Source organism: Halichoeres trimaculatus, unplaced genomic scaffold (genome assembly GCF_033239565.1).
Source record: "Halichoeres trimaculatus isolate MK-OKI-2021-1 unplaced genomic scaffold, fHalTri1.1 fHalTri1_scaffold_12, whole genome shotgun sequence".
Taxonomy (NCBI): Eukaryota; Metazoa; Chordata; class Actinopteri; order Labriformes; family Labridae; genus Halichoeres; species Halichoeres trimaculatus.
The window spans coordinates 34873030-34899615 of record NW_027437190.1 but is presented as its reverse complement, the minus strand read 5'-3'; the positions used below and the strand labels follow the sequence as shown (position 1 = coordinate 34899615).

General features: G+C 37.7%; 2 protein-coding genes across 3 annotated transcripts; one reads left to right on the top strand and one right to left on the bottom strand.

Moving 5' to 3' along the window:
* Positions 1–1453: 1453 nt before the first annotated feature.
* LOC141801250 (N-acetylglucosamine-1-phosphodiester alpha-N-acetylglucosaminidase-like) lies at positions 1454–10576 on the bottom strand. The gene is made up of 11 exons (XM_074684227.1): positions 10533–10576; positions 8181–8389; positions 7846–8113; positions 7633–7772; positions 7012–7120; positions 6788–6916; positions 6480–6685; positions 5833–5880; positions 3820–3927; positions 3649–3718; positions 1454–1964 (listed from the first exon to the last, which is right to left on the bottom strand). Exons 1-11 carry the CDS (start codon positions 10574–10576, stop codon positions 1805–1807), a joined length of 1491 nt encoding a protein of 496 aa, XP_074540328.1. The 3' UTR covers positions 1454–1804.
* Positions 10577–11137: 561 nt separating this feature from the next.
* ndufaf6 (NADH:ubiquinone oxidoreductase complex assembly factor 6) lies at positions 11138–24875 on the top strand. 2 transcript variants are annotated; one of them, XM_074684457.1, is made up of 9 exons: positions 11138–11380; positions 12490–12589; positions 12691–12813; positions 12896–12952; positions 14440–14542; positions 16536–16669; positions 20205–20306; positions 20445–20501; positions 23398–24874. In XM_074684457.1, exons 1-9 carry the CDS (start codon positions 11205–11207, stop codon positions 23524–23526), a joined length of 981 nt encoding a protein of 326 aa, XP_074540558.1. In that variant the 5' UTR covers positions 11138–11204; the 3' UTR covers positions 23527–24874. The 2 variants fall into 2 exon arrangements, with proteins under 2 accessions (XP_074540558.1, XP_074540559.1); XM_074684458.1 differs by having other exon boundaries at positions 11241–11380; positions 12490–12593; positions 23398–24875.
* The last annotated feature ends 1711 nt before the right edge of the window (positions 24876–26586 follow it).

Below are 26586 nucleotides of genomic sequence, written 5' to 3'. Positions count from 1 at the left end.
TGACACAACTAGTAAACACTTTTGTGTCCTGCACACAAGAACTTTCAAGTGCACCCATTTTGCTATCACGTGGTCCTAAATAATGAAAAAGTATGAATAATTAGAACAAAATAACAGAACATAATGTGTACAAAATTAAAACTTGTTTTGTTTAAATATTTACCGACTTAACTATCTTGTGAACTGTTTTTGTTAAGGAGTCATATTCTGTTAATTTTTGCACACAGTATTATCCAGATTCCTGTAGATTTAGAAAGTAAACATATTCAGGAGTGCAGTATAAGAGATAAAAAACACTGTTAACATTGTTAATATTTCTTCAGTATTCTTATATTCACCTATTTAACTCTGTGGAACGTACAGTAGTATCTAATGCACACAAGATACTCAAATGTGCAGACAATATATAATGGTTTAATGTTACTTTAAAGGGTCTAAGATGAAAACCAAGATTTTTATATAAGTATTTACTCATTTGTAAAGTGGAACTCTAGATTTATTATAACTTAATTTAAAAAAAAGACAGAGTTGCACAATTTTATTTTTGTCCCATATATTAAACAAACTATTTATTACAGCTGTTATTAAAAATAAATAAATAAATAAATAAAATAAAATAAAATAAAATATCGTTGTTGTTCACTCATTATTCCCATAATCAGAAAAAAAAAACTGAATGTTTCATTTATTTGTAGATGGAAATTATTTTAAACTGTACTAAAATTTACCTTTATCAGATGTTTTTTTTTAAATGAATATGAAATTTTACTAACAAGCATTTTTGAAAAAAAAAAAAAAAAAAAAAAAAAAAAAAAGCAGAACCTGTTTGAACATTGCGCTTTTGTTCTGAAAAGAGAGTTTCCGGTGTAGCAGGCGTCCTGTAACTTGACGCAGTGGGGGTCACATGACCGTCTCTAATCCCGGACCGTTGTATCCGCGTGTTAAACTGACACGCTTTAGCGCCTCTGAACACACCTGAGCTGATAATAACAAGAGTAAACAGTCACGTTCATTTACAAAAGATTAAATAATAATTATTATAATGTTTCACTGTAGGTTAGTAATTTTCACTTTACAGAGTCAGATCACAAACTTTATAAAAACCACAACAGTGACAAAACACTGAGGCTGAAACTCATAATTAACATGTAAAAAAAATATATGTTGAATATTCAGGAAACTGTTTCTCAAGTTTAAGTCTTACTTGTAGAAATCCATCACCTGATGCTCAGTCAGACTCAGGATGACAGGATTAATTTAAAGGATTAATCTGTAGATTTATTCATGATTTTTTAGCATCTTTGGTTTGAAAACGAATCTGAAAATTCTGATAAAGGTGGGGGGAAAAAAACGACACAGCAGCTGAGATAAACACAAAACTTTAATTCTCCAACCTGTACAATAACATGGAATAAAGAAAACACACACGCACACACACACACATGCGCACACACACACACACACACACACACACACAAAGACAAAGTTGTAAACACAGACTGTTAGAAAAAGCTGCCGTTCTGTAATTCTTTCCTTCATTTCTACATAAAAATTTCCCCCAAAAAGAAAAATAAAATCCCCTCGAGATGATTTACAGTGTTTGGACTTTTACACTGAACATCTGCAAACAAAATCCCATCAAAATAAAACCTTGATTCCAGTTTTTTTTAAAGTACTGCGTTTGAGTTGGACCCAGCGTGAGTCAGTATTGCACATTTTCTCCTTCATTGTTCCAGTGAGTGTTTCATCCTTCATCCGTTCACCACTGTTCCACCTTTCTTTAAGAGCTGAAGCAGACACTCGTTCACGGTTTCAGGAAAACTGGAGCAGGCAGCGCCTGTCTGTTTATTTCCCTCAACGAAGGAACCAGGAAGTAGCCGTAGAAAATCCACCTACACCTGGCCCGCTGCACGGCGAAGCTCAGGAGAACAACCACGGCGAGGATGATAATCAGCCATGTTAGTCTGCAGAGAGAAGGAGGAAGCTGAGAGTTTACTTTTTAACTGTGGTGTGCTCAGACTTTTTGAAGGGCAGGGCAAAAAGAAAAAGGCACAAACAGCGCATTCTCGCCCCTTAGAAGGACACTTAAGTCCATATATGTTTCCCGTTCCATATGTGGCACATTAGCTCACAGTTTTGCAACCAGCAGTTAAGTGTGTTTTTCAAACCAGGAGGGCACTTAAGTGTGCATTTTAGCTTGCAAAAGGGCACTAAAGCACAATGTTTGACACCAAAGGGCACTCAAATGCATATTTGGTTTCCCTAGATGGCACTCCACACATTTTGGCTCCAAAAGGACCACTTAAACAAACATTTTGGTTCCAAAAAAGCACCTGAGCATGCACTTTGGCTCTAAGAGAGCACTTAAATGTGCATTTTGGCTTTCAAAAGAGAACTTAATCATGCATTGTGGCTCAAAAAGGGCATTTGCGGTGCATTTTGGTTCTTAACGGGAACTTTAGCGTGCATTGTTGCTCTAAAAGGGCACTTAAGTGAGCATTTTGGTTTCCAAGAGAGCATTTGAGTATACATTTTTGCTCCAAAGGGCACTTTACTTCAAGTTTGACTCAAGAGGGAACTTTACCACACATCTTGGTTCTCAAAAGACCACTTCAGGATGCATTTTTGCTCCAAAAAGGCACTTAAGCCCAAGCTTTAACTCAAGAGGGAACTTTATTTTACATTTAGGTTCAAAAAGGGCAGTTCAGGGTGCATTCTAGAGAAAAAGGGAACCTAATCTCACATTTTGACTCAAAAAGGGCACTTTAGGGTGCATTTTGGAGCAAAAAAGTGACTTAAATGTGCATTTTCCCCCCCAAGATGGCACTGTACACATTTTGGTTCCAAAAGAGCACTTTAGCACAGGCTTTGACTAAAGAGGGCACTTAATTACACATTTTGGCTCCTGAAGGGCACTTTAGTATGCATTATGGCTTCCAATGGAGCACTTCAGCATACATTTTTGCTCAAAAAGGACACTTTAGGGTGCACTTTGGAGCAAAAAGGACATTTTAATGTGCATTTTGGCCCCTAAGATGGCACTCTACACATATTGGCTCCAAAAGGGCACCTTAGCACAGGCTTTGACTCAAGAGGGAACTCACTCCCATGTTTTGGCTCCTAAGAGAGTACTCAAGCTTTTGTTTTTCAACATTAGGGCCACGAGGGGCAGGTACAACCGCTTTACTTTCTGTGCATACCACTGCTGCTCAAAGTCTATACAAACTATTATTGCAGCTCCAACACACAGGACGTAACATTTGCAGATATTTTATTTCATTCATCATTTTTGTTTTTAGTATTGTGAAATAAGACATTTCTCTGCACTCGTCAGGTGAATGTGACTCAAATTTAGCCCATTTAGTCAAACAACAAATAAGACGTAAACACCTGCTTTGATTTGATTGTTTGGGGTGTACAGCAGCAGAAAAGGTTTCATGGCTTTGTTTAGCTGTACTTAATCTCTGCATTGTTTGAGACAGCTTCACAGGTGCAGCTTATAACACTCAAAATCATGCACAATACAAAGAAAATGTGATCATGAAGTTTTGTCAAACCTTACTCCCAGCATGCATCACCAGGATTGAAGTCAACGCCAAAACTGTGAGATCCAGACAAGTACAAACAAGGAACAACTTTGACACTCACTCTGACAGATTATATCCACCTGCGAGAGCCTTGTCCAGCTGAATCCACACCTTTTCATTCAAACAGCGACCTGTTTCAGAAAAGGAGAACTATGAGGTCACAGGAACCCTACAGAGGTCTGGGAGGAGGAGCTGTCAGGGTCCAAGAGGCAGAGACTCTCTAGAGTGTTACCTTTGTCTGATCTGACGGCACAGCTTCCTGTCAGGGGGTCACATGAACACTGATTCTCACACTGACACTTCTCAGCACAGGACAGGCCGAAGAAACCTGGTGGACACGCTGACAGAGACAGGAAGAAACAAAAAACATCAGAAATATGATCAGAGTTACTCTCACAATGTGAAAAATCTTTGATCAGTCTTTGTAAACAGACCAAAGCTGCAAACGAACCCCAGAATCTGAATAAAAAACAGCTGATTTTACATGTTATAAAAAACATCACCAGGAGGGGGCAGTGTTAAAGCAAAACATTAATAACTCATTATTCAGATTCCCTAATGTGTCCTACCACTACTTTAAGAAATCCACACATTGAATTAGACCTGGTGTCCTATCTGTTTACCTTCTTTACAGAATCTGCCTTTACACATTAACAAAAGTAAAGAAATGGAATGGAACCTTAAACAACATCAAAGAAAAAAATGGAACAGAATGGAGCCAAAAACAACAGAAAGGAACGTAAAGGAATAAAATGGAATAGCAAGGAACCAACAACATTAAAGATCATACAGGAATGGAATGGAATTGATAAAATAGATCAGAATAGAATAGAATTTAAAAAAGAATAGAATAGAATAGAATAGAATAGAATAGAATAGAATAGAATAGAATAGAATTTTTTTGTATTGATCCTCCTTGGGGGATTTTTTTTTTGCCAAATTGAACAACCAACAGCAGCAAGGAACATAAAAAAGTGGAATGAAACCTTAAAGACCATTAAAGAATAAAAAAAAAGAAATGGAATGGAACCTTAAACAACATAAAGAATGGAATGGAATGGAACCCAAAACCACTGAAAGTAACATAAAGGAATAAAATGGGATGATATGGCATGGAACTAACAGCAACATTTTAGATAATACAGAGATGGAACCTAAACTAGCATAAAACAATGGAAAGGAAAGCAATGGAACCTAAAAGAACATCGAGGAACATAAAGAAATGGAAAAGGAACCTTAAACAACACAAAAGAATCGAATGGAACAAAATCAAAAACAACAAAAAGGAACACAAAAGAATCAAATTGAATGGAATGGAACCCAAAACAACATGAAAGAACAAAAGAACGGAATGGAACCCTGAAGAAAATTAAATAAAAAAAAGGAATGGAATGGAACCTAAAAGAACATGAAGGAACATAAAGAAATGGAACCTTAAACAACATTAAATAACATAATGGAATGGAACTAAAAACAGCATAAGCAATAGAATTGAACGGAATATAAAACAACACAAAGGAACATAAAGGAGTTGAATGGAATGGAACCCAAATCAATATCAAAGAAAAAAGAATGGAATGGAACCTTTAAGAAAATTAGACAACGAAAAGGAATGGAACTACTACTGATTGGTCACACCCTCATACCAGGGTTAAGGTGCTGATAAATCCTTAACATCAAAGACAACACTAAACACGACCTAATCACTCACGTCATACCACATTAATCCACAGAAAGTAGTTCCTTTAATTACAGGGCTTCATTTTACACTGGTTTGAGAACGAGGAAATAAAAACAGCTGGAGGCGCAGCTGAGATTATAATCCACTTACTTTACATCCTCCTTTACATATACGCCCTCTACAATAATGGTTAAGTCTGTCATACATAAGCAGTCGCTGACTCCCCTGAAGAAGAGGAGGTCATTAAAATGACAACAGGTATAAAAAAGTGCATTTCTTGTCTGCTAACTGCAGGGTACTGTAAAAATACCCCAGACTTCCACAGTTACATGAATATGCAAAAGCTGCTACGTGCTAACCTGTTCATCAAGATCAACAGGCTAACACACACTCACACACTCACACACACACACACACAATGAAACAGGCTGGAAGGGTAAATTAGAGCGCTGCATCCTCTCTGAAAGATAATCTGCTGATTGGCTGAAGAATCATCTGTTTTCATAAAATCATAGGAGTGTTAACACACACGTTAGCTAAAACAGTGATAGAGCTGCTAATTACCTTTATTGCAGTTCTTCCCGCTCCATCCAGCGTAACAGAGACAACCATCTGCACAAAACACACAAAACAGACAAAATTCTTTGAAATACATGTTTGTTTTTTGGGGATGTTGGTTATTATTGAAAATCTGGTTATGGAGAGTCTGTCAGGCAGGTTAATGCTAACACAGAGGCTAATGTGGCTAGATTGGGCACCATTAACTCGTAATTAATCACACACATATTTAAAATCTCTAATGAATTTGGCAGAATAACCTCTCTTTAAGAAACTTAATGACCAAGGTCTGCCTTCTGAGGGCTGTCCAATCAGAGTGAAGGGGGGTTTGTCAAGCAGGAAGTCTTAAAGAGACAGTAGTTGAATAAGTGTTGCAGAAAGAGGCTTGAATACGATTTTCCTAAAGAAAAAAAAAAGAGATTTTTATGAGCTTTAAATCATGTAGAGACACTACAGGGGCACCAGAGGTAAAAAATTAAGAAAAAGCAAAATATCCCCGCTTTAATTTTTGGGTTTTCACAGGTGAATTCATGACTCTGATGCGTATTTTTGCACTTTTATAAAACCTCTTTGTTGTTTCTTTAGACTGACTCCAGTCATCATCTCACAGCCTGAGACATCATCGTTCGGTTGCTGACTCCACCTGAGCTCACCTGGCGTGCAGACTCCGCGAGGGCTGCACTCGTCAGGCTGACACACCAAAGAGTCACAGCCGTCTCCCCGCCAGCCGTCCTGACACCTGCAGCGTCCATCCACACACTCCCCGTGTCCGCTGCAGCGTCCTGGCTGGCAGCGCGGCCTGTGGACGCACAGGATGGTGGAGACGGCTCGAGGACAGCGCCACCTGCTGTCGTGTGTGCTGGAGATGAGAGTGAGACAGGCATGAATGGAAGTGAAAGAGCGTCCTCTGAGGCCTCCATGCTCTGTGTGTTGCTCGTTATGTGACGGTTCATTCATTCACCAGATGTCAGGAGGGTAGCTCGCCAACGTGCCGTTGATAAGGAAGGTGGTGGACCCGCCCCCGTCCAGATTGATGGCGTTGATGACTCCATTTTTCTTCATGAACTCTGCCACCTCCCAGAGATTCATGCTGCTCATGAAAAAACAAACGCATGGCTGTTACTGAGTGAGCACGCTCAGCAGGTGACGGACGCAGAACGAGTCAGAATCTCTCTGAGATGTTACCCTCTTACTAAGGTCTCTCCGTCCACGTGAAACAGAACCAGGTTCCCATCCTTATCGTGACCCACCGCCGCCCTCGCTGACAGCACGTCCGCGAAATCTCTGAAAACCTCTGTGGAACAAAAAGGACAGATTTCTCGATTTAGATTCAGACATGGAAACACACGTGCAGATTTTCAAACCTTTTCATATTTGTATGTTGAAGAAATGGGCCAATCAGAGAGAAGGGGGTTTGTGAAATTTTTTATTTTATTTTATTTTATTTTATTTTTGTCAAGCACTTTGTGTTACCACTACTGTGTATGAAAAGTGCTTCATAAATGAAGTCTGATTGATTGATTGAAATAAAAATTTGGCACAACACCCCCTCTTTAAAGTTTAATCCAACCACTCATAAGTGTATCATCAAACATCATTTTAAGATTTTTTTTCATTAACTCCTTCTTTATGTCTCAGCTTCTCAAATGTATATTTAGTGTTTGGATAAAATTAAAGTTTCTTCTCTTTTCTGGGAGAAGACAAAACCCCAAAAGCTCCTGCTGCTCTCTTATCCTTCATTTCTCAGGGTAAACTCTGAGTGTTTTCACTGATTCACCGTTAAAGTGAAGCTTCCTGCAGACCCACCCTGATCCACCAGCTTGCTGCACTCGGCCTTCAGGCTCTGGTTGATGTAAACCTCCCCGTTCCTCAGCAGCCACACCACGCCGCTGACCAGCTGCACAAATGGGTTCTGCTGGTCCAGGACTTCAGCCTGAGACAGATACCTGGAGGGGAGAGCTGGCTCAGTCTTATTTTTCTCACCTCAGGGTTTGTTTTTAGTCAGGTCACCTGTCTTACCCAAACACCAGGCTGCCGTCCCTCCGGATGCCGAACTGGGCGTTCTGCCTCCCCCTGCTGTCCCTCACCAGCTTGCCGTCGCTCACCACGTTGCCCAGACACCCGTCGGTGGTGGTGTTGAAGAAGCCGGCGTTCAGTGCGTACATACACCCCCCGGCCTCTGCCGTGTCCTGGACCGTCACCCGGTGGTCTTTCTTACAGCCGCCGGGCCCGCCTGGCTCCAGCACCGACACCGTCCTCAGGGGGTCGTGAACCACCGTCATGTGACCTGGAGAAAGAAATCTTTCAGCACTGATTTCAGGGGAAACTGGAGAACTGCTGAGGTTATCACGGACCGTTGACCCAGCGGGGCTTCTCTCCTGACAGGTCTGATATGAAGACAGACGGCTCCGCCACAGGGAGGCCCTGCTGCTGGTTGGACGGCCAGGTCTCGTGTGTTCTCCTGCCATGGACCACAGACTGGCAGTTCCTGACGTAGCGATGAGAGTGAGTCGGACCATGACCCTGAGTGTACGGCGTCAGGACGGCAGCATCTAGGGACAGACTGTGGACAGAGTCAGGAAACAGAACAACAACCAGCTCCTGTCTTCACTTTCTCTGATGTCTTTCAACAAAAGACATTGGTGAAGACATGAACCCTCACACCTTCACTGGAGCTCACCTGTCTGACCACGTGTACCTGTCCGCCTTTCTAAACCCATAATGTCCCGTGTTATGTAACTCCAAGCATCACAAATAAAACAGCCTTGAAGAATTCCTGCCTAACATGTTTGTAGCTCATACCTTCATCATGTAAAAAGGCGTGTCTGCAGAACATGTTACTAATACCTCAACTCCTGCCTAGCTGACTTAGACCTGTGCCAGTTTTACCAGTTGTAAATAGATTTTTTTTTTAATGTTAGATGGCATTTAATGACCCCTGTATCAGACCCGACAGGGTGTCTTAACCTTTGCTCTGTGAACCAATGATCTACGGTGATGTATGAGATATAGCAGTACTGGATAACAGGACATGATCTGATATCATATGATGTATGGATCCAAAAGATATTTCCAACAACACAGCACAACACAGAAGATGTAGCACAAAACAACAGGATATAAAATAAAATGAAAAGATAGCTTACTTTGATTGAAATTTTAGAAAATAGGCCATGAGATAATGTAATATCTCATATGAAATGATATTTGATATGAGATAATATGATATGATATGATATGATATGATATGATATGATATGATATGATATGATATGATATGATATGATATGATATGATATGATATGATGTGATATAATATGATATGATATGATATGACATGATGTGATGTGATATTATATATGAGATGGTATGATATGAGATGAGATGAGATGAGATGAGATGAGATGGTATGATGTGATATGATATGATATGAGATAATATGATATGATATGATATGATATGATATGATATGATATGATATGATATGATATGATATGATATGACATGATGTGATGTGATATAATATATGAGATGGTATGATATGATATGAGATGAGATGAGATGGTATGATGTGATATGATATGATATGAGATAATATGATATGATATGATATGATATGATATGATATGATATGATATGATATGATATGATATGATATGATATGGTTTGATATGATATGATATGAGATAAGATGAGATAAGATGAGATTGTGCAATGTGTTGCAAATGATACAAGATGATTCTGTATGATAAAAAAGATAAGATGCATTAGAGATGACATGAGATGACATGATATGAGATGTGATGTGATGAGATGAGATTTGAACACATGAATATAATAAGACAAGAGATAAGACGGTATGATTTAAAAGAAAACAGTATGAGATGAGATGAGATTAAATGAGAGGATATAATATGAAACAGAATGATAGGACACAAAATGAGATGACACAATATAAACCAAGAAACAATATGACATGATAAGATACAAGATGATACACTATTAGATGAGATATGACATTATGATAGAATATGATACTAGATGATAAATGAAACAAGAGGATATGATACCTCACAAAGGAATATGACACAATACAACAGATACAGAAGAAGTTCTGATGCTATCTTAGATTTTAGTGATCAGCAAAAAAAAACAGAATACTGTTTTGTTTTAATTCTGAGAACAAAGACAACATTCAGACTTTTCCTCCTTCAAGTTAGAGAATTGTCGTAAACTTATTCCCCTAACCTCCTCTCCTTTTGACTCTTTAACTTTCCATTTTTAAATGTAAGAGATGTGAAGTCTGTTGAATTAAAATAAATAAATGCAGTTAACTTTAAAGTAAACTTAAAGAAGCCTTTTTTTGTAAGTAGCAGAGCTACTTATTTTCCTGTTTAGTGAGTCATGTGTCACACCTGAACATTGTTACACATCTTGTTAACACTTGACTTTCAATTTCAAATAATGTAAACAAAAATATGGTAGCATTTCAATTGATTGAAATATCTTACCTTGCTAATTTACAATCCAGCAGACAAATACGGGCACTGATGAGCACAAGCCAAGTCAAACGGTGCTTATTTGAGGTAGTTTCCATGTTCCCATGGGTTCAGGGTACGGTCCAGGTGCTCTGACAGGGTACGAGGTTACCCTGAGACCACAGAGCAGGTAGACTGTGCTCTGTATGAGACAACAGGAGCATCTACCATGAAAGCTGCTCCAGATACTGGCTGATCTGGCTCCTCGACATTCCCCTCCCTGACAGATACCTAACAATTATCCACAGGAGACTGGCGGCAATTACTTCGAGAGACACCTTTTGTTATATTACTGGAACTATTCAATTAAATATGGTCTGTCCTACAGAAGAGATTAAGGACCTGTGGTTATTTTTACTTCTGTTTAGGCATGGTGATTTATTCTTTTATCTTTTTTTTTTTCTAAAGGTTGACAGTTTTCCTTTTCTGGGGCCTTATTTTTTTCTACTTTTTTTTTTTTGTTTGTTTGTTTTCTCTGTTTAGAAAAATATTTATGAAAAAAAAAACGTTTTTTCTGCAGATAATGAGATAATTTGATTCCTTATCTGTGTTTCCTAGTGCTTTTGCTTCTTTGTAAAAATTAAGAAAAAATAATAACAAATTTAATTAAATTAAAAAAAAGGCACAAAGAAACACAGAAATACGCTTCACTTATTAAAAAAAATAATTCGTTTTTAGAAGAAGAAAATAAAATGTCTTTCACAATGACCTTTTAGGGCTTCCGTATAAAATAAAACTCTTGTCTTCTTAAAACAAATTGAAGCGGACTTGAAGTCCGCCAGTGTGTGTTTTCCGGGGGAGTGTTTTTGATGTGACACAGGGTGATAGTTGAAGGGGAACATGGCAGCAGGTATTAGTGCTTCCAAACCTTTATTTAGATTATTTAACAGTAAATCTTCATTTTATCACGCTTTGCACAGAAACACAGCACCCCACAGTGTGTGTATCCAAAGAGCGGCGACCAGCGCGACAGCCGACTCACAAGTTAATGAGAAGTACTGCCTGGATCTGGTCAGGTGGGTTTGACTGCACTCAGGGACAACAACACGAGCTAATTCAGGTTTATTCCTCCATAAATCTATATTTAAAGAGCAGACATGAAAGAATGGAGAAGAAAAAACACGTCCTGGGTCCTTCCTTTGAAAGAGAAATACGTGTTTGAAGGGGGAAGTTCTGAATGAAGCTGCCGCTCACCAAACCCCGTTTAAATATCCGTCAACTTTTCGGAAAACGCACGATTAGAGAAAACTTACAAGCAAATTTAGAAAACGTGATATGAATAATCAACACTGTATGTCTTCGGTTTAATTCGGCTGTATCAGAATAAATCAGAAGCGTGTGCTTTTTACGTGATTCAACTTTTTAGCATTGTAATTAAGCTAGCTAGCCATCTAGCGCTGTCAGTGATTAGCCTCAACTAGCAAAGATGCACTTCAAACTAATGCCACAGAAGTTCAATCTGTGCCAATCAACTCAATTTAAATTGTTTATATGACTTGCATCAAAATCAGAAGCTGTGAATGCTGTAAATAAGAAATAACTGTGTTTTGATTATTATTTTTTTCAGTTTAAAGAGGGGTTATTATGATCCCCCTCAAGTGGTCTGGTCCAAAAATAGCACGAGATCTCCACCAGACTTGCTGACATGATGAGGTCATCACACAGGGATCTCCATACTGGGCCTCAAACACCAAGGTCTGCCCCTGAAAGGCCTAAAAAGAGGTGGCCAATCAGAAGGAAGGGGGTTTGTGGAGTGGTAGTCTTAAAGAGACAGCAGGTTAAATCAAGTGTTTGAGACAGAAGTTGATTAAGGGTTTTCTAAAACACCAATGAGAGAGAGAAAAAAGTTTTTTTTGAGCTGTAAAGAAACTACAGGAGCACCAGAGGGACAGAATAAAGACCAAAAATACCACAACAGTAGCATTATGTAAATTTTGAAATTTATTGTAATTTAATGGCTGCAACAGGTAGGATAGTAGGTTGTCTTTTTATCATTTGGGGCCATATTTTCTATCTGACACAACCTCCACTCAGGAAAAATGTCATCAAAATAATTTTACTTTTGCTGGAGTTTTAAAGAAAAGAGTATTGAAACATCTCTCTTTCTCTTCATCCTTCGCTGCAGGTCCCGAGACTATGATGGCTTTGTGTCCTCCCTTCTCCTCCCTGAGGAGGCGCGACGCTCCTCTTTGGCTCTGAGAGCCTTTAATGTGGAGCTGGCTCAGGCAGGTATTCCCACAGCCGGGTTGGATCAGGAGTGAAAGTGGTGTTCAGACAGAACTTGATCCCATCCAATTATCTCATGTTTGACTTGTTGTTTTTAAAGGTGAAGGACTCAGTTTCCCAGAAGACCATTGGTTTAATGCGAATGCAGTTCTGGAAAACAGCCATAGAGGACATCTACAGAGACGATCCTCCCAACCAGCCGGTCAGCGCCGAGCTGTGGAGGGTAAATATATGAAACCATCACAAGAAAGAAGAACAGTTAGGTTTGATGTTAACTTTTTAAATAAGACAGTGATGTTTTCCAGGCGGTGAGGAAACATTACCTGACAAAGAGATGGCTGCTGAGGATCATCACAGAGAGGGTGAGTGTCTTATTTACTTGTTAAGAATCTGTTCCCGTTTGAAGAGCTGTCATTCAGTGGAGGTACTTTTCCTGTAGGCACAGTGTAAACATTAGCCATTAAACTTTACATGCTTTAAATTTTAAAAACAACCTTCATTTTTGCAAGTTTGTCTCCCTCCTTTCTTTTATATCCAGTCATTTTAGAGTAATTTGTATGAGGAGTACAGCCATGCAGTTATAAATGACTTTTGGGAGGTCAGGTCAGCAGAAAAATAAGTAAATAAATACCACTCAAAAGATTCTTATAAGTCAGATTGCTGGAAGGGATCTAAAAAGTTTGTTTTTTCAGAATTGTATGTTTACAGCCTCAAACCTGAGGGAAAAGTCAGAATTTTGCATATAAAAATGAAATCTGTATGATCTATCAGGGGATAATTCAGGAATTCTGAGATTTTGGTAAAACTTGGACTTGTTTCTCAGCGCTCCAAGTTTAACATCATATTTCTAGAAGGTTGTAATTCTAGAAAAATATCAGAATCTTGAGTTTTTTCTTCCACTTCTAACATATGGTATATCTAGTCATTTAAGTTAAAAGTCAGATTTTCAAATTTAATTACAAAATCAGGACTCTGATTAAAAACTCTGAATTTTGTCTCTTTTTGGGGATTTTTAAAAAATTCTTAATTATAACAAAGAACTAAAAAAAGTATTTTTTTTTCTTGGATTGATGAGTTCAGAGTCCAAAATCTGGGTATTCTTTAAATGTCTGTGAAGGATTTTTTTTTTAGCAATTAGTAAAGATTCAGAATTATTTCTCAAAGTTTTAAGTGTAATGTCTTAGGGAAGAAAAAGAAATTGACACTACATCTTATTGTTTGGTAACAATTCCAGAATTATGACATAAATGTCTCTGCTTTTTTTTCCAAGGCTCTTATTTTAAAAGTTGAAATTTCTGGGAAAAAGGGGGTTAGAACTTCATGAAAGATAATTAAGAAATTTGACTTTTTTTTCTTAATTCTTACATATTTTACCTGATATGTCAGAATTCCAAAAATCTGCATTTTATTCCCAGGATTTTTATACAGCAGAGAAAGAAGAAAAACTCTGATGTTTTTTCAATCATTCCAACTTTAAAATCATAATTCCGGAATTTGAAAAGAAAGTTCTAGAATTCTGAAACTCTGGATTCAGCCTTTAAGTCCTGACAGAAGATATGTCTGTTTTTTTAGTGGCCTTTCCTTTCACAGAATAACTCCTCTGTCTCTTATTGTTGTCGTTAAGGATAATTATGGTCGTATTTGACCTTTTTTGACTTTACTGAAGGAGTTTAAAGCTCTCAGTCTGTGTTTTTACCTGAAGCTGACGTGTCCTCTGTGGGCTGATTCCACAGGTAACACTCTGCACCTGTAAATCACACACTGTGTTTGCAGTTCTTTGTCGTCATATGATCATTTAGAGAATCTGTTTGATAATTAACAACCAGTATTTATATTACTGTGTCACCAGGAGAAGGATATGGACGACAGAGCGTACAGAAACCTGCAGGAGCTGGAGACGTACTCGGAGCACACTCAGTCGTCCTTGATATACCTGCTGCTGGAGTGTTTAGGTAAGGACAGGTGAGCTGGAAGCAGCTGAAGGTGTGAGCCGTGATCATATAACACATTCCTGCAGAACAGGAACACTTAAGTGTACCAAACCCTGAGGTATGAGGACGGCTTCACATGGAAACCCTGACTGGGATGACTATAGACCATGTTTGATAAACAATTGTATCAGCTTTAATATAACTATCTCAAAATGCTACATACGGTCTGTTTAGTTTCTATAAATTTCAATACATTAATTTTACACATAGGCTGCCGTTTTTGTTTGGTTGCAATGCATTCTGGGTAATGGGGTCAGACAGTGTATGCTTCCCTGTCACCATCTATTGGGGTTTTTGCACGTCTTCTGTTCAGCCTTCTCACTTTAAACCTCAGCGCATGGACAGAGAGAATCACACAAGCTGTGTGTTCAGACTTGACAAGCCGTTATTACTGTGGTGGAAAAAGCCTTGTGACTAGCATATGTTTGAGTGAGAGTGGTCTGAAGAATCAACAGAAACCAAAGTGTTTTTGCTTTATAGCTGTAAAAATCTATGACTGGCCGATCTGGGGGGACTAAACTACAGCTCTACTGTACTTTACTGTGCTTTACATCGTAGTTATCTCTCTGCATAGGCAGCACATGGCTAATTGAATATTCATGAGATAGACAAGAAGTAGTAGCTGAGCATGCTCAAAGCAATCCATGCTCACAGCAGTGAAATCGGGATAAACAGCAAAAGGATCTACTTTCATCAAACGGAGGACAACACTTAACTTTTACTGAACCAGAGGACCCATTTTTCTCTCCCCGATGAGGCTAAAGCATCACGGCTGGATGTTAAAAAGCTGAAGGTGAACCGCAGCTACAGCTGGATTCATCAGCTTACAAGCACCAAAATCATCTATAGGTGAGCAACATTGTTAATTAAAAAAGGCAAAGTGTTTGTTGATGTTTAGTGTGAGGGATTGTGGCTTTGAGCTGCTAATGACAGCTAACAAGCTACAAGCTAACTAGGAGTTTCATAGAAATACTGGTTCTTTAACGTGTAAAATGCAACAAAAGGCAGATAAGAAGCAGCTAGCCGTACTTCATGATCTTTTCTATCCAACTTGAACCAAATAGTTGGAATTATGATTTTTTTCTGTCATTTTCATGTTCCTCATGTGTAATCTGTTAAAAGACGGGCTGTAACACCAGGGTCGTTAGCTCAGGCTGAGTTGGGTTCAGTTTTTTATTGTTTTGGACTCGGGTAGAGTTTTGTGCTGAATTCTGTGGCTCCAGCTTTGCTCTTGTGTGACATGATACTGGATCAGTGTTATTGCGTGTTATTGGTAGGGATGGGTACCTTTCACATTTGAAACAGTATGGTACTGATACCCGGTACCTGGCAATCGGTATCGGTACTCAACGGTACCAGTTTTCGATACTTTTCTGTGTTTATGTGATAAAAAATATCAACTTGTTTAATTATAAAGTATAATTTTTTTTACAATTTAACATATTTTTTCTTCGATATATATAATCTTGCAATGCTGTGTTGATGTCCAGCATGGAAAATCACCTACTCTTCCACTCCCTCACAGTCACAACGATGTATTTAGGTACCTTAACATGGTACCTTTTGGTTTTACATGAATCGATACTCGGTACTTTTGTCAGGATTCAGTTGGTACCTGTAAAAGTACCTAATTCGGTACCCATCCCTAGTTATTGGTTGTTGCGTTTTGGAAAAAAAGTCACCAGAGGAGTCTGAAAAGTCACTAAATATTACACATACAGTTGCTTAAGTTGCACCTTTTTCATCATCGTCTCAGAGCGCACATTGAGGGCAAAAAATAGCGACCTCCGTTTTTCTAGAAAGTAAATGAAGTTAAAAAGTTTTTGGGAGATTTCATGTGTCACTACCGGTGAATTTTAGTAAAATAATTAAAAAGTAACTTATTAAGGCCAATAAGTTCCATCACTTGGGGTTTCCTTTAAGTTCGAGCTGATTGGTTCATTTGTTCCTGCAGGAGTGAAAGACGTCCACGCTGACCACGCAGCCAGTCACATCGGTAAAGCTCAGGGAATCGTGACGTGTCTGAGAGCGACTCCTTACCACAGCAGCCGGCGGAAAGTCTACCTCCCCATGGACATCTGCATGCTGGTGAGTCCAAGAGACACAGAGACGTCTTTGTTTTTATCCCAAACTCTGAAAAGAAAAGGTTACATCTGGGGTCAGAGTTTAATGAAACTCGTGAGGTAGAGGTCTTCAAAAAAAAGACACAGAAACCCTCCTCCTTTGGGAGAGGGGATCCTGATCGGGTGAAAAACTCCTGAACTACCCTTTAATCTGCAGGCCGTGATATGATAATCTAGTCCCACACATGTCTGCACATCCATCGCATGATATTGTTGGGATCATTACACAACGACCACATTGTGCAGCAAAGCTTCCTGCGTGACATACGGACGTCCACGCTGCTGATGATCAGGATCAGCCCCGGTGCGCTCAGTGCGCTCAGAGACAAGGACAGAAAACTGCTGCTGATGAAGGCGAAGAGGAGGAAGAGTTTATCTTCACTTTGTGGCTTCTTACTCAAGGTCTGAGTCTTTCATCTCACATTAGCTCCTCCTGGTGCCAGTAGAGGGCACTGTGGACTCACAGAAGCACCCTGCAGGAGTCCGACATGCAGGGAAGACTATGGAGAGCCACAGGTGGAGGATATTAAAAAAAAACTAAGAGGCACGATGTCGAGAAACGCTGGAGATGTCTCTGAAATGTCAACAGGAACCATTTAATGCTCTAAATAAAGTGTTAAGTTCTTGGATTTTGACCCTCTGGTGCCTCCGTAGTATCTTCCCATGATTTCCAGCTCAGTAAATCTCTGTTTCTCTCTCTGGTGTTGAGTTAAAGTCTTCTCTTCTCCTTCAGTCTCTGCTCTGGCTCCTGTCTCTTTAAGAACTGATGTTAAAGTCATGGTTCTTGTTTTTAAAGCTCTACACGGCCTTTATGCTGCAGCTCCATCAATGAGGTTCTAGAATGTTCATCATCAAGCACAGAGAGCTTTCTGCCTTTGTGATGTCACAACATTCCGGAACTCTCTGAGCTCTCTGAGTGTTTTTAAAGGAAACTAAAGACCCTTAGCTTTCTAATACATTCAGTGGACTAATTTATCATAACAAACATCAAATAACATTTTTTTTCTTATATATTTAAATGTACATTGAAATAACTAGTAATTTTAGTGTCTTAATTTTGACCCTTTAGGGGCACCCTTAGTATCTTCAGATGATTTACAGCTAAAAATACTTTTTTTTCTCTCTGGTGTTTTATAAACACTTATTTCAGCCTCTGTCTCAACATATATATATATATATATATATATATATATATATATATATATATATATAATAAAAATACATTATAAACATGTAGAAGTTTGAAAATCTGCACACGCTCAGTCTGAACGTCCTTCATAATTTGTGAAAGCAGAACACACACTCTTTCAATCTTTCTGATACTGATGGGCTTTAATTTTGAAAGTCAAACTTCTTTATCAGTAATTTTTATTTCCCCCTATTCCTGGTTTATAGGCTTCATTTTATAAGTCAAAGCTTGTTTAAAGCTTTATTTCTGCACCTTAAATCTTTTTTAAAACAACTGATTTTATTTATTTGTTTTCCTCTTGTACATGTGACTCATACTTTCCAGCTGTTTCTGAGCCAAACTGCTTTATGAACAAGAGGAGCAGAGATATTGGGATGAGTGTGCAGCTGAATGGGTTTTTTCATTACCCCTGATCCTTTTCTTCAGAGAATAAATGTCCTGTTATGATTCACCTTCAGTCAGTAAGATGAAACAAAAAGATGTGAAAACACAGGTAGAGAAATAAAAGCTGAGGATGAGAAATATTAAATGTTCAGAAAACGGGAAAGTTTGAGGGAAAATACAATAAATGATAATCTGAATGAAGTGAGTCACAGCGAACAGTGTCAGCATAAAGTTTTTAATGAAAGCTGAAACAGTGTCGTCGTGTGTTTTCCACTTATCCACCGACCTGCCCTCTTAGCACCTCCGCACTTACACATCCATCTACGAGTCCGTCCGCCCCCACAGCGCCCCCACGCCACCTGTCAGGTGTCTCACTGCTTTTTAACCAGGAACACAGAGGAGCTGCGTTATCTGTGCATTATTTATCTCTGTTTAAAAAGAGGTGAGACACGTCTGTGGATTGATGTGGTGTGAAAACAGGAATCCAGAGCTTTCAATCTATTTGAATGTTTTGGGGTTTTTTAAATAATTTTTCAACTATTTTATACATATGTTTTAATTTTTTTCGGTTTTATTTTTTATGCTTTAGAGGGGAGATATTATACTAAATTTATTCTTATTTTGAATTTATTTTTAATAATTAAATTTTCTAATAATTATATTTATTTTTTTTCTTTTATTTTCTTTTTTTAGATTTATTTATTTTTTCAAAAATGTGTTTGTTTTTTTAACTTTCACTGGATAAAAACTTAACGTTTTATTTTATATTCAAATTTCTTTTTAAGGTTCCATAAGCATTTTTTTAGTTACATGTAATTTGTTTTGATTTCCTTATTTTGTTACATTCTTAACTTGCTTCAATTTTCTGTGGCTATTTTATGAAAGTATGTATCTTTTTTTTTTTTTTTTTTTTTTTTACTTTACAGTATTTTTTTTATTATTTTGAATTAGTGCTTTATTCTACTCTGTTGGGTTTTAATTTTAATTTGTAATTTAATTCTTTTTTTTATCACTTTAATATAGTTTTACCTATTTGAATTCATTTAAGCTTCCTTATTTCTATGTTTATATTGATGTTTACAAATTATAATGAATTTTATGTATTTCTTGGTGTATTTTAGTATAAATTTGAGTTGATTAATTTAATTCAAATTTATTTTTTACTTTATTTTTTTTATTTTGATACGTATTTACAGCTTTTTCAAATTATTGATTTGACTTTACTCTGTTGAATGAATAGTAATTTTAATTTAATTGAATGATTATTTGGTTTTTCGATTACTTTAATCTGATTACAAATTGAATAACTACTTTATTAATTCCAATGTTTTTTTATTCTTAGTATATATTTTACTTTATTGTTTATTATTGTTTTTTTTTATATTCATTTATTAGTTGTTTTATTTAATTTTAGTTTTTTCCCTCCATGAATGTTCAATGATCCCTTTTTTATTCAGCTTTGTGGTGGTTTATTTGCAGATCAGATGAAAATCAGTTGTTTTATTTCAGTCTCTGTAGTTTTCTCAGTGAAAGATGGAGCAGCAGTTTTCCTGTTTGTAGGTTTATATAAATATAAAAATAGATTAATGTTCCTTTCTCGGTTGTTGGGGCTGTAATTTCCTGAAAACTCGCGGTGAACGTTTCCTTTTCACTACCTGTTTATTATTTTTATCCTCACAGCCTCAGGTTTTCATCATTTCCCCGCTGAGAGCTTTAACAACCCTCAGGTTATGATGATGATGTAAGATCAGAGAAATACACTCAGAGGCCTTAAATGAAACACAGCGTCCAGTTTAAAGACAAAGAAGAAAGATTTGAGTTTCAGGCAGTTTTCAGGTCTCAGTGTTGGTATTTTTATCACTGCTTGAAGTATAAGATGAAAAATGCTGACAAAAGCTGATGAAAGTATTTATTTTGTGTTTTTTAGCACGGAGCGTCTCAGGAGGACTTCATCCGCGGCAGCAGGGAGCAGAACATCAGAGACGTGGTCTACGACATCGCCAGCCAGGCTCACGTACATCTACAACACGTATGTAGAGAAACACAGCAGATACATGATGATGTTTGATTTAAGGAGGAAAAATGTGGATCATTAAATAAAAAACGTCTAAAGGAAAAACCTTGACCCTCCTCTGTTCCTCTGCGTTTGTTGTGTTTTCTCCTTCAGGCGAGGTCGTTCAGCTCGACCGTCCCCGCAGCAGCAATGCCGGCCTTCCTCCAAACGGTGAGTCTTCTTCATGTCCGGCTCAGGAGGGTTTTTTTTTCCTGTGGTCTCTGTTTAAAGTGGAGGTTAAACTCACTAATTTAGAAAGGAACTCATCATACAGCACACAAAGGAGAAACACATTCATAATCATAGATCCTTAAATGAGCTGATTGTTTTACTGAGGAGCCGACAAAAACCAACAGTTTAATGTTTTTAAGTCAGAGATTAAAGCCGGGATTCAGAGATTAAAGTCACAGTTCTGACTTTAATCTCATCTTTTAAAGTCAAAACCAAGAGGAAGATGTTCAAACTCCACAAAGAAAAGATGCAGATTTCTAATTTTAATCTCAATATTCAAAGAAAAAACGTTGAGAATCTGACTTTAACCCCAAGATTATACTCAGTCAGAATCACAGGTCAAAAAAAAACAAAAGATGAGAAATTCTGACTTTGACCTTGGAATAATTTAAAATCAGGATTCTGAGGAAAAAATAAAGTCAATTTTTAATCTCAGTGATTTCTAGAAAAAGTATTAAAATTCTGACCTCATCTCAGATAAAAGACAGATTCTAAGAAGAAAGTCTGAAATTTTACTTCAGAATTTAGAGTAAAAAGGTCAGAATTGTGATTTATATCCCAGAACTCATTAAGACCAAAAATGTAAGGCACAAAACTCAGAATTATTGACAAAACTGGACTCTGATCTCAGATTTCTCAGACGTCAAGGATCTGGAAAAAATTCAGAATTAATTTATAGCTCAGAAATAATAAAAAAAAAAAGTATAGAGAGTTGACTTTAATGTAAGGATCTAGAGGATGAATTTATAATTCTGAGATGAAAGTCAATAATGTAAATAAAGGCTACAATTTTTATCAAAATTTGAATAAAAAGTTTAAACAAATCCAAGAATAATAATTAAAAAGGCGAATGTTTTGAAGAATAAATAGGAATTGAGAGATAAAAAAAAATCTATTAAAAAAAAGGCGTAATATTGATCGCAACTAGACAAAGAAATTTCTGAAAAAGAATTGTATTGCTATTCTCGGAAAAGTCCAAAAAAAATTCAGAAAGTTGGCATTCTGTCACTTTTAAGAAGATTTTCAGTCTCATCTCAGAATATTTTTAGACCTTTATTAAACTCTTCTCAGAATATTCTCAAAATATTCTGAAATTATTCTCAAAATATTCTGAGAATATTCTCAAAATATTCAGAAATTATTCTCAGAATATTCTCAAAATATTCTCAGAATATTCTGAAATTATTCTTATAATATCCTCAGAATATTCTCAAAATATTTTGAGAATATTATAAGAATATTCTCAAAATATTCTGAAATTATTCTCAAAATATTCTCAAAATATTCTCAGAATATTCTGAAATTATTCTTATAATATTCTCAGAATATGCTCAAAATATTTTGAGAATATTATAAGAATATTCTCAAAATATTCTCAGAATAATCTCAAAATATTCTGAAATTATTCTTAAAATATTCTCAGAATATTCTCAAAATATTCTGAGGATATTCTTGGAATATTTTGAGAATATCCTGAGAATAATTTCAGAATAGTCTGGGAATATTCTCAGACCCTTCTCAAAATATTCTCAGAATATTCTAAAACATTCTTTAAAATGATTCTTTCTTAAATTCTTCTCAAAATATACTTTGACCCTTCTCAAACCATTTTCAGATCCTTCTCAGAATATTCCCAGACTTTTCTTAAATTCCTCTCAAAAATTTTTTAGCCTCTTTCCAAAACATTCTCAGGATTTTCTCAAAATATTCTGACACTTCTCAGAATATTCTCCAGCTTTTCCTAAAATACTTTCATGCTCTCCTCAAATTCTTCTCAGAATTTCTTTTCTTTCTTTTAGAAAATGTTAGAATTTACTCTTTGTTTGAAGGAGGAATTCTGAGTGAAAAACATTTTGATTTCTGATTTAGATCTTGATATCTTTAGACAATATATGTTTAAGATGAGAAAAGATTTTTAGAATCTGTATTTTAATCTCAGAGAGCGAAGTGGAAATGATGAACTCTGTTTTCTCCAAATTCTAGATATGTTAGAATTATAAAACTTATCTCAAGCTTTCTCTACACAGACAGAAAATTAAAATGACTTTACGTTTTCTGGGCTTCCCTCTGAGGAATAAAAATATTTTTCCCTGAACGCCTGAATCCTCGTCTGAGAGCGATCACCTGAGAGCTGCAGACTTTCAGCTGCAGGAAATTGCTGCTGTGGTTGCAGTTTGTGAAGCGTGTCTCTGAGTAAATGTGTTTCCTGTGAGCTGAGAGCAGCTCCGTAAACGTTCCTCTGCTCCAAACATGAGTCCATCAACGTGCGGCGGCCGCAGTGACCTGCTGTAAATACAGTACGCAGCTGAAACCCTCTGCAGGCTCTCAGCGAGCACGCCGCCCTCCTCAGCACGCAGGCATCACCACGCTCAGGCTGCAGCGCTCCCCAGAGCCCTGTGTGTGTGTGTGTGTGTGAGTGTGTGTCCTGCTCCTCCAGCTCAGTGTGCTCACACACGTGAGAGAGCTGACGAAGCCACTCGTGCTTCCACAGCGCGCTGAAAATTTAATTCGGATGAGTCGCAGGTTTGGAGGAGCGTCGCGTGAAACAGCAGGAAACAGAGAGCGGGTGAAGCCCGAGGGACACGCTCCTTCACACACACACACACACACACACACACACACACACACACACACACACACACACACACACACACACCATCTCTATCTTTATCTAAACCTCTGCTGAGCCGAGCGCTGAGATCTGGAGGCTGAATTCAAAGATTTGAGGGACTAATCTCGTGTTTGAAGTTTTTCTGCTGACTCATGTCATCGTTTCATCATCTGTTTCCTGTGCATCTCTCATTTTCTTCTTCTTCTGTGGTGTCGTGTGCTGCAGGTTGTGTTGGAGGACTACCTGCAGAGAGTGAGGAGGGCAGATTTCGATGTTTTTAACCCCAGCCTGCAGAAGAGGAACCCTCTCATCCCTTTCCAGCTCTACCTCCGGTCCTGGAAGAAGACCTACTGACACCTCCTCCTCTTCCTCCTCCTCCTCCTCCTCCTCCTCCCAGAGACCAAACCTCCGCTCTGTGAAGACTGAACTGACTCTGAAATCTGCTGAAATCTGCCACTTTAAATAAAAACCAGCACCCACAGATCAGACCAGACACCAGCTGTCATTTCTGACCTCCCACTCACGAAAACCAGCGTTGATCCTGAAAATATTTATCAAACAAACATTAAAAGTTCTCCACGATGAGTGGCCCCAACAGGAGTCAAGTGTTCAGTCCCTAATTCTGGAGCAGGATTGGAAAGATGTGCGTGTCACTTCACAACACTGTCACTTCAGAAATTCATTTTTTAGCCCTAAAAACTCTGGATGTTCAAACTGAGCGTGTGCAGATTTTCAAACCTCTTCATGTTCATGTGCCGTAGAAATCCCTGAATCTGTGACTGATCAAAACTCGCAATTCTTAAAATAACACGAGACGTTCACAGGATGTGCTGAAATGATGAGGTCGTGGTATTAAGATCTCATAACTGAGCCTCAAACACCTTAGTCTACCCATAGCCCCGCCCCCTGACAGGCCTCCAGAGAGCTGGCCAATCAGAGCGAAGGTGGCAGCTAAAACAAAGTTTTTCAGAGCAGCTGAAATAAGAGGTTTCTAACACACCAGACAGAGAAAAATAGGAAGTTTACTGAGGCATTGGAGGGACAGAATAAAGACTGAAAAAAAGCACAATACCCCTCTTTAATATACCAAGCCTTTGCATATTGGATTATGGTTTCTTTGACATCATGACATGACTTGTGATGAGCTTATACTGCTACTGACTTTAGGAAATTTTAAAGTTAATGTTCAATTGAAAAAAAAAAAAAACTTGTTTCTTCCCTCATGAATTGATGAGTGTTAAAGACCTGAAAAATACCCATTAAGAAACATTAAAAGAAGACAAAAAGGTGTGATTAATCGCAGTTAATTGTAATTAATCCTGATTAATCACGATTTAAGAATTAAAATGTTTTCAGCTGTAAATGTTGTAAAGAATACTGTATACTACGGGGGCACCAGAGGGACAGAAATAAACCTAAAATAAAAAAGAATTTAAAAAAAAATCACTTTAATAAACAGCTTTTATTTATGGAATTATGATGCCTTAGACTTTCTCAATGAGCTAAACATAAAACATCTCTTTTGTGTTTTTAAAGTTGTAAAAGACCTGGAAAATTGCTCTTAAAGAAACATGTAAATGAGTTAATTAGTGCTATCAATCCTGATTAACTTAACAAAAGTGTGTTAATCGTTCACTTTACTGGATATTTGTGCGAATAATCACAATTAACCAAATTATCATGCCAATAATCTCAATAAACTTAGTGATTATGCAAATACTTTAGATAACTTGAACAGTTTTGTCGATTGATCGCAGTTAGCCTAATTACCGTGTGATTAATTGTGAAAACTTGGATAATTTTGTCGATTAATCGCAATTAACTGATTAATCAATCAATCTCAACTCTATAATTGTGCGATTAATCTCAATCAATTGAAAAATTTTGCCGATTAATCGCAATTTACCTTAAGGTTGTGTGATTTACTGTAAAAACTTGGATTATTTTGCTGATTGATAGCAATTAATCGATTGATCATGCAATTAAATGATTAATCAATCACTCCTCACAAATAATTGTGCAATTAATCACAATCACTTGAACAATTTTGCTGATTAATCGCAATTTACCTTATGGTTGTGTGATTTACTGTAAAAACTTGGATTATTTTGCTGATTGATGGAAATTAATCGATTAATCGTGCAATTAATTGAAATATACTGCACAGTTCACATCATGCAATTTTTATCTATAAACTGAAAACTTGTGTGATATATTGCAATTAATCGAGTAATCATGCTATTAATCGAATAATCATGTGATTAATCATAATTTTAAAATTCAAATGGATTGACGATCTTATGCCAGTTCTTTTAAAGTTCACAGATTCTTTCATTTAGACCATCAGTCTCTTTAGTTTGGGCATTTTCGTCCAAAGATTTGCTTAAAGGTTTTTTCTTCCTCTCTGTTCTGAGGATGAGTCACTCAGGCTGCAGCAGGACTCGAACAAAGAGCTTTGATGAAATTTTGACCCAAAATTACGGGACTGAAAATCTATTCAAAGGCCAATCAATGAGGTGAAGTGAGTCATTACAGATAATAAGACACAGATGGGTCACGCAGGAAGCAGCAGTGGAGGATGTTTTCATTACTGCACTCAGTACAGAGAGGAGGTGCTGTCAGAGCTCCTCCTGCAGAGAGGACTTCACCGTGTGAGGACGAAGACGATCTCCTCCTGTGATCTGAGCAAACTGAGCCGTGATGAAGAGGAGGAAGCTTCGTCTCACACTGGGGAACAGGCAGGAGGTTTGGATTGTTAGGACTCATCATCAGCTGCACATTGTGTCTGTCTTTTAGCATCTGAAGACAAAATTACACCAGAGTGATTGAATAAAGGCAGCAGGAGGAAGACGACTCTCTGGTTTTCTCATTTTCTATTTCTGTCTGACAAAAGCAGAAATTGAAGATTCAAAGAGTTTATTGTTGTGTGCTCGGTAAATAAACATGTTTCTCTCCACAATGAAATCCTCTCTTTGCAAAAACAGCCAAAGAAAGAGACAAATAGCGATAATAATGAGTGGAGTGGGGCGGTACTGATCCGATCCGTACTGGACCACTTGGAGGAAACAGGGCTTAAGTAAAACCTTGTATCAGCGTCTGTTTGAAACACTTGTGTTTGCTGCTTCCTACTTCTTCACTCTGATTGGCTAGCCCTCTTGTTGGGGGCGGAGCTATGGGCAGACCTTGGTGTTTGAGGCCCCGCCCCTGTAACATGTCACGAACCACAAAGTCTGGTGAAGATCTGGAAATCAGTTCACAGACAGATTCAGGGATTTCTACAACGTATGGATCTATAGAGGTTTGAAAGTCTGCACACGCTCAGTCTGAACATCCAGCAACAGCTCTTCACTTTAACTTTGAGCTGCTAATCACTGAACTCCAGGAGTTTCGACCTCTAAGCTCCTGTCAGACGGG

Excerpts from the sequence above, each read along its gene's own strand:
- ndufaf6 (XM_074684457.1), top strand. The coding sequence starts at position 11,205 with ATGGCAGCAGGTATTAGTGCTTCCAAACCTTTATTTAGATTATTTAAC. Across the intron at positions 11,381-12,489 it reads TACTGCCTGGATCTGGTCAG|GTCCCGAGACTATGATGGCT; the intron begins GTGGGTTTGACT and ends CCTTCGCTGCAG. Across the intron at positions 20,307-20,444 it reads CTCACGTACATCTACAACAC|GCGAGGTCGTTCAGCTCGAC; the intron begins GTATGTAGAGAA and ends TTTCTCCTTCAG.
- LOC141801250 (XM_074684227.1), bottom strand. The coding sequence starts at position 10,576 with ATGTCGAGGAGCCAGATCAGCCAGTATCTGGAGCAGCTTTCATG. Across the intron at positions 7,121-7,632 it reads CAGCAAGCTGGTGGATCAGG|AGGTTTTCAGAGATTTCGCG; the intron begins GTGGGTCTGCAG and ends TTTGTTCCACAG. Across the intron at positions 3,719-3,819 it reads TGCCGTCAGATCAGACAAAG|GTCGCTGTTTGAATGAAAAG; the intron begins GTAACACTCTAG and ends TTTCTGAAACAG.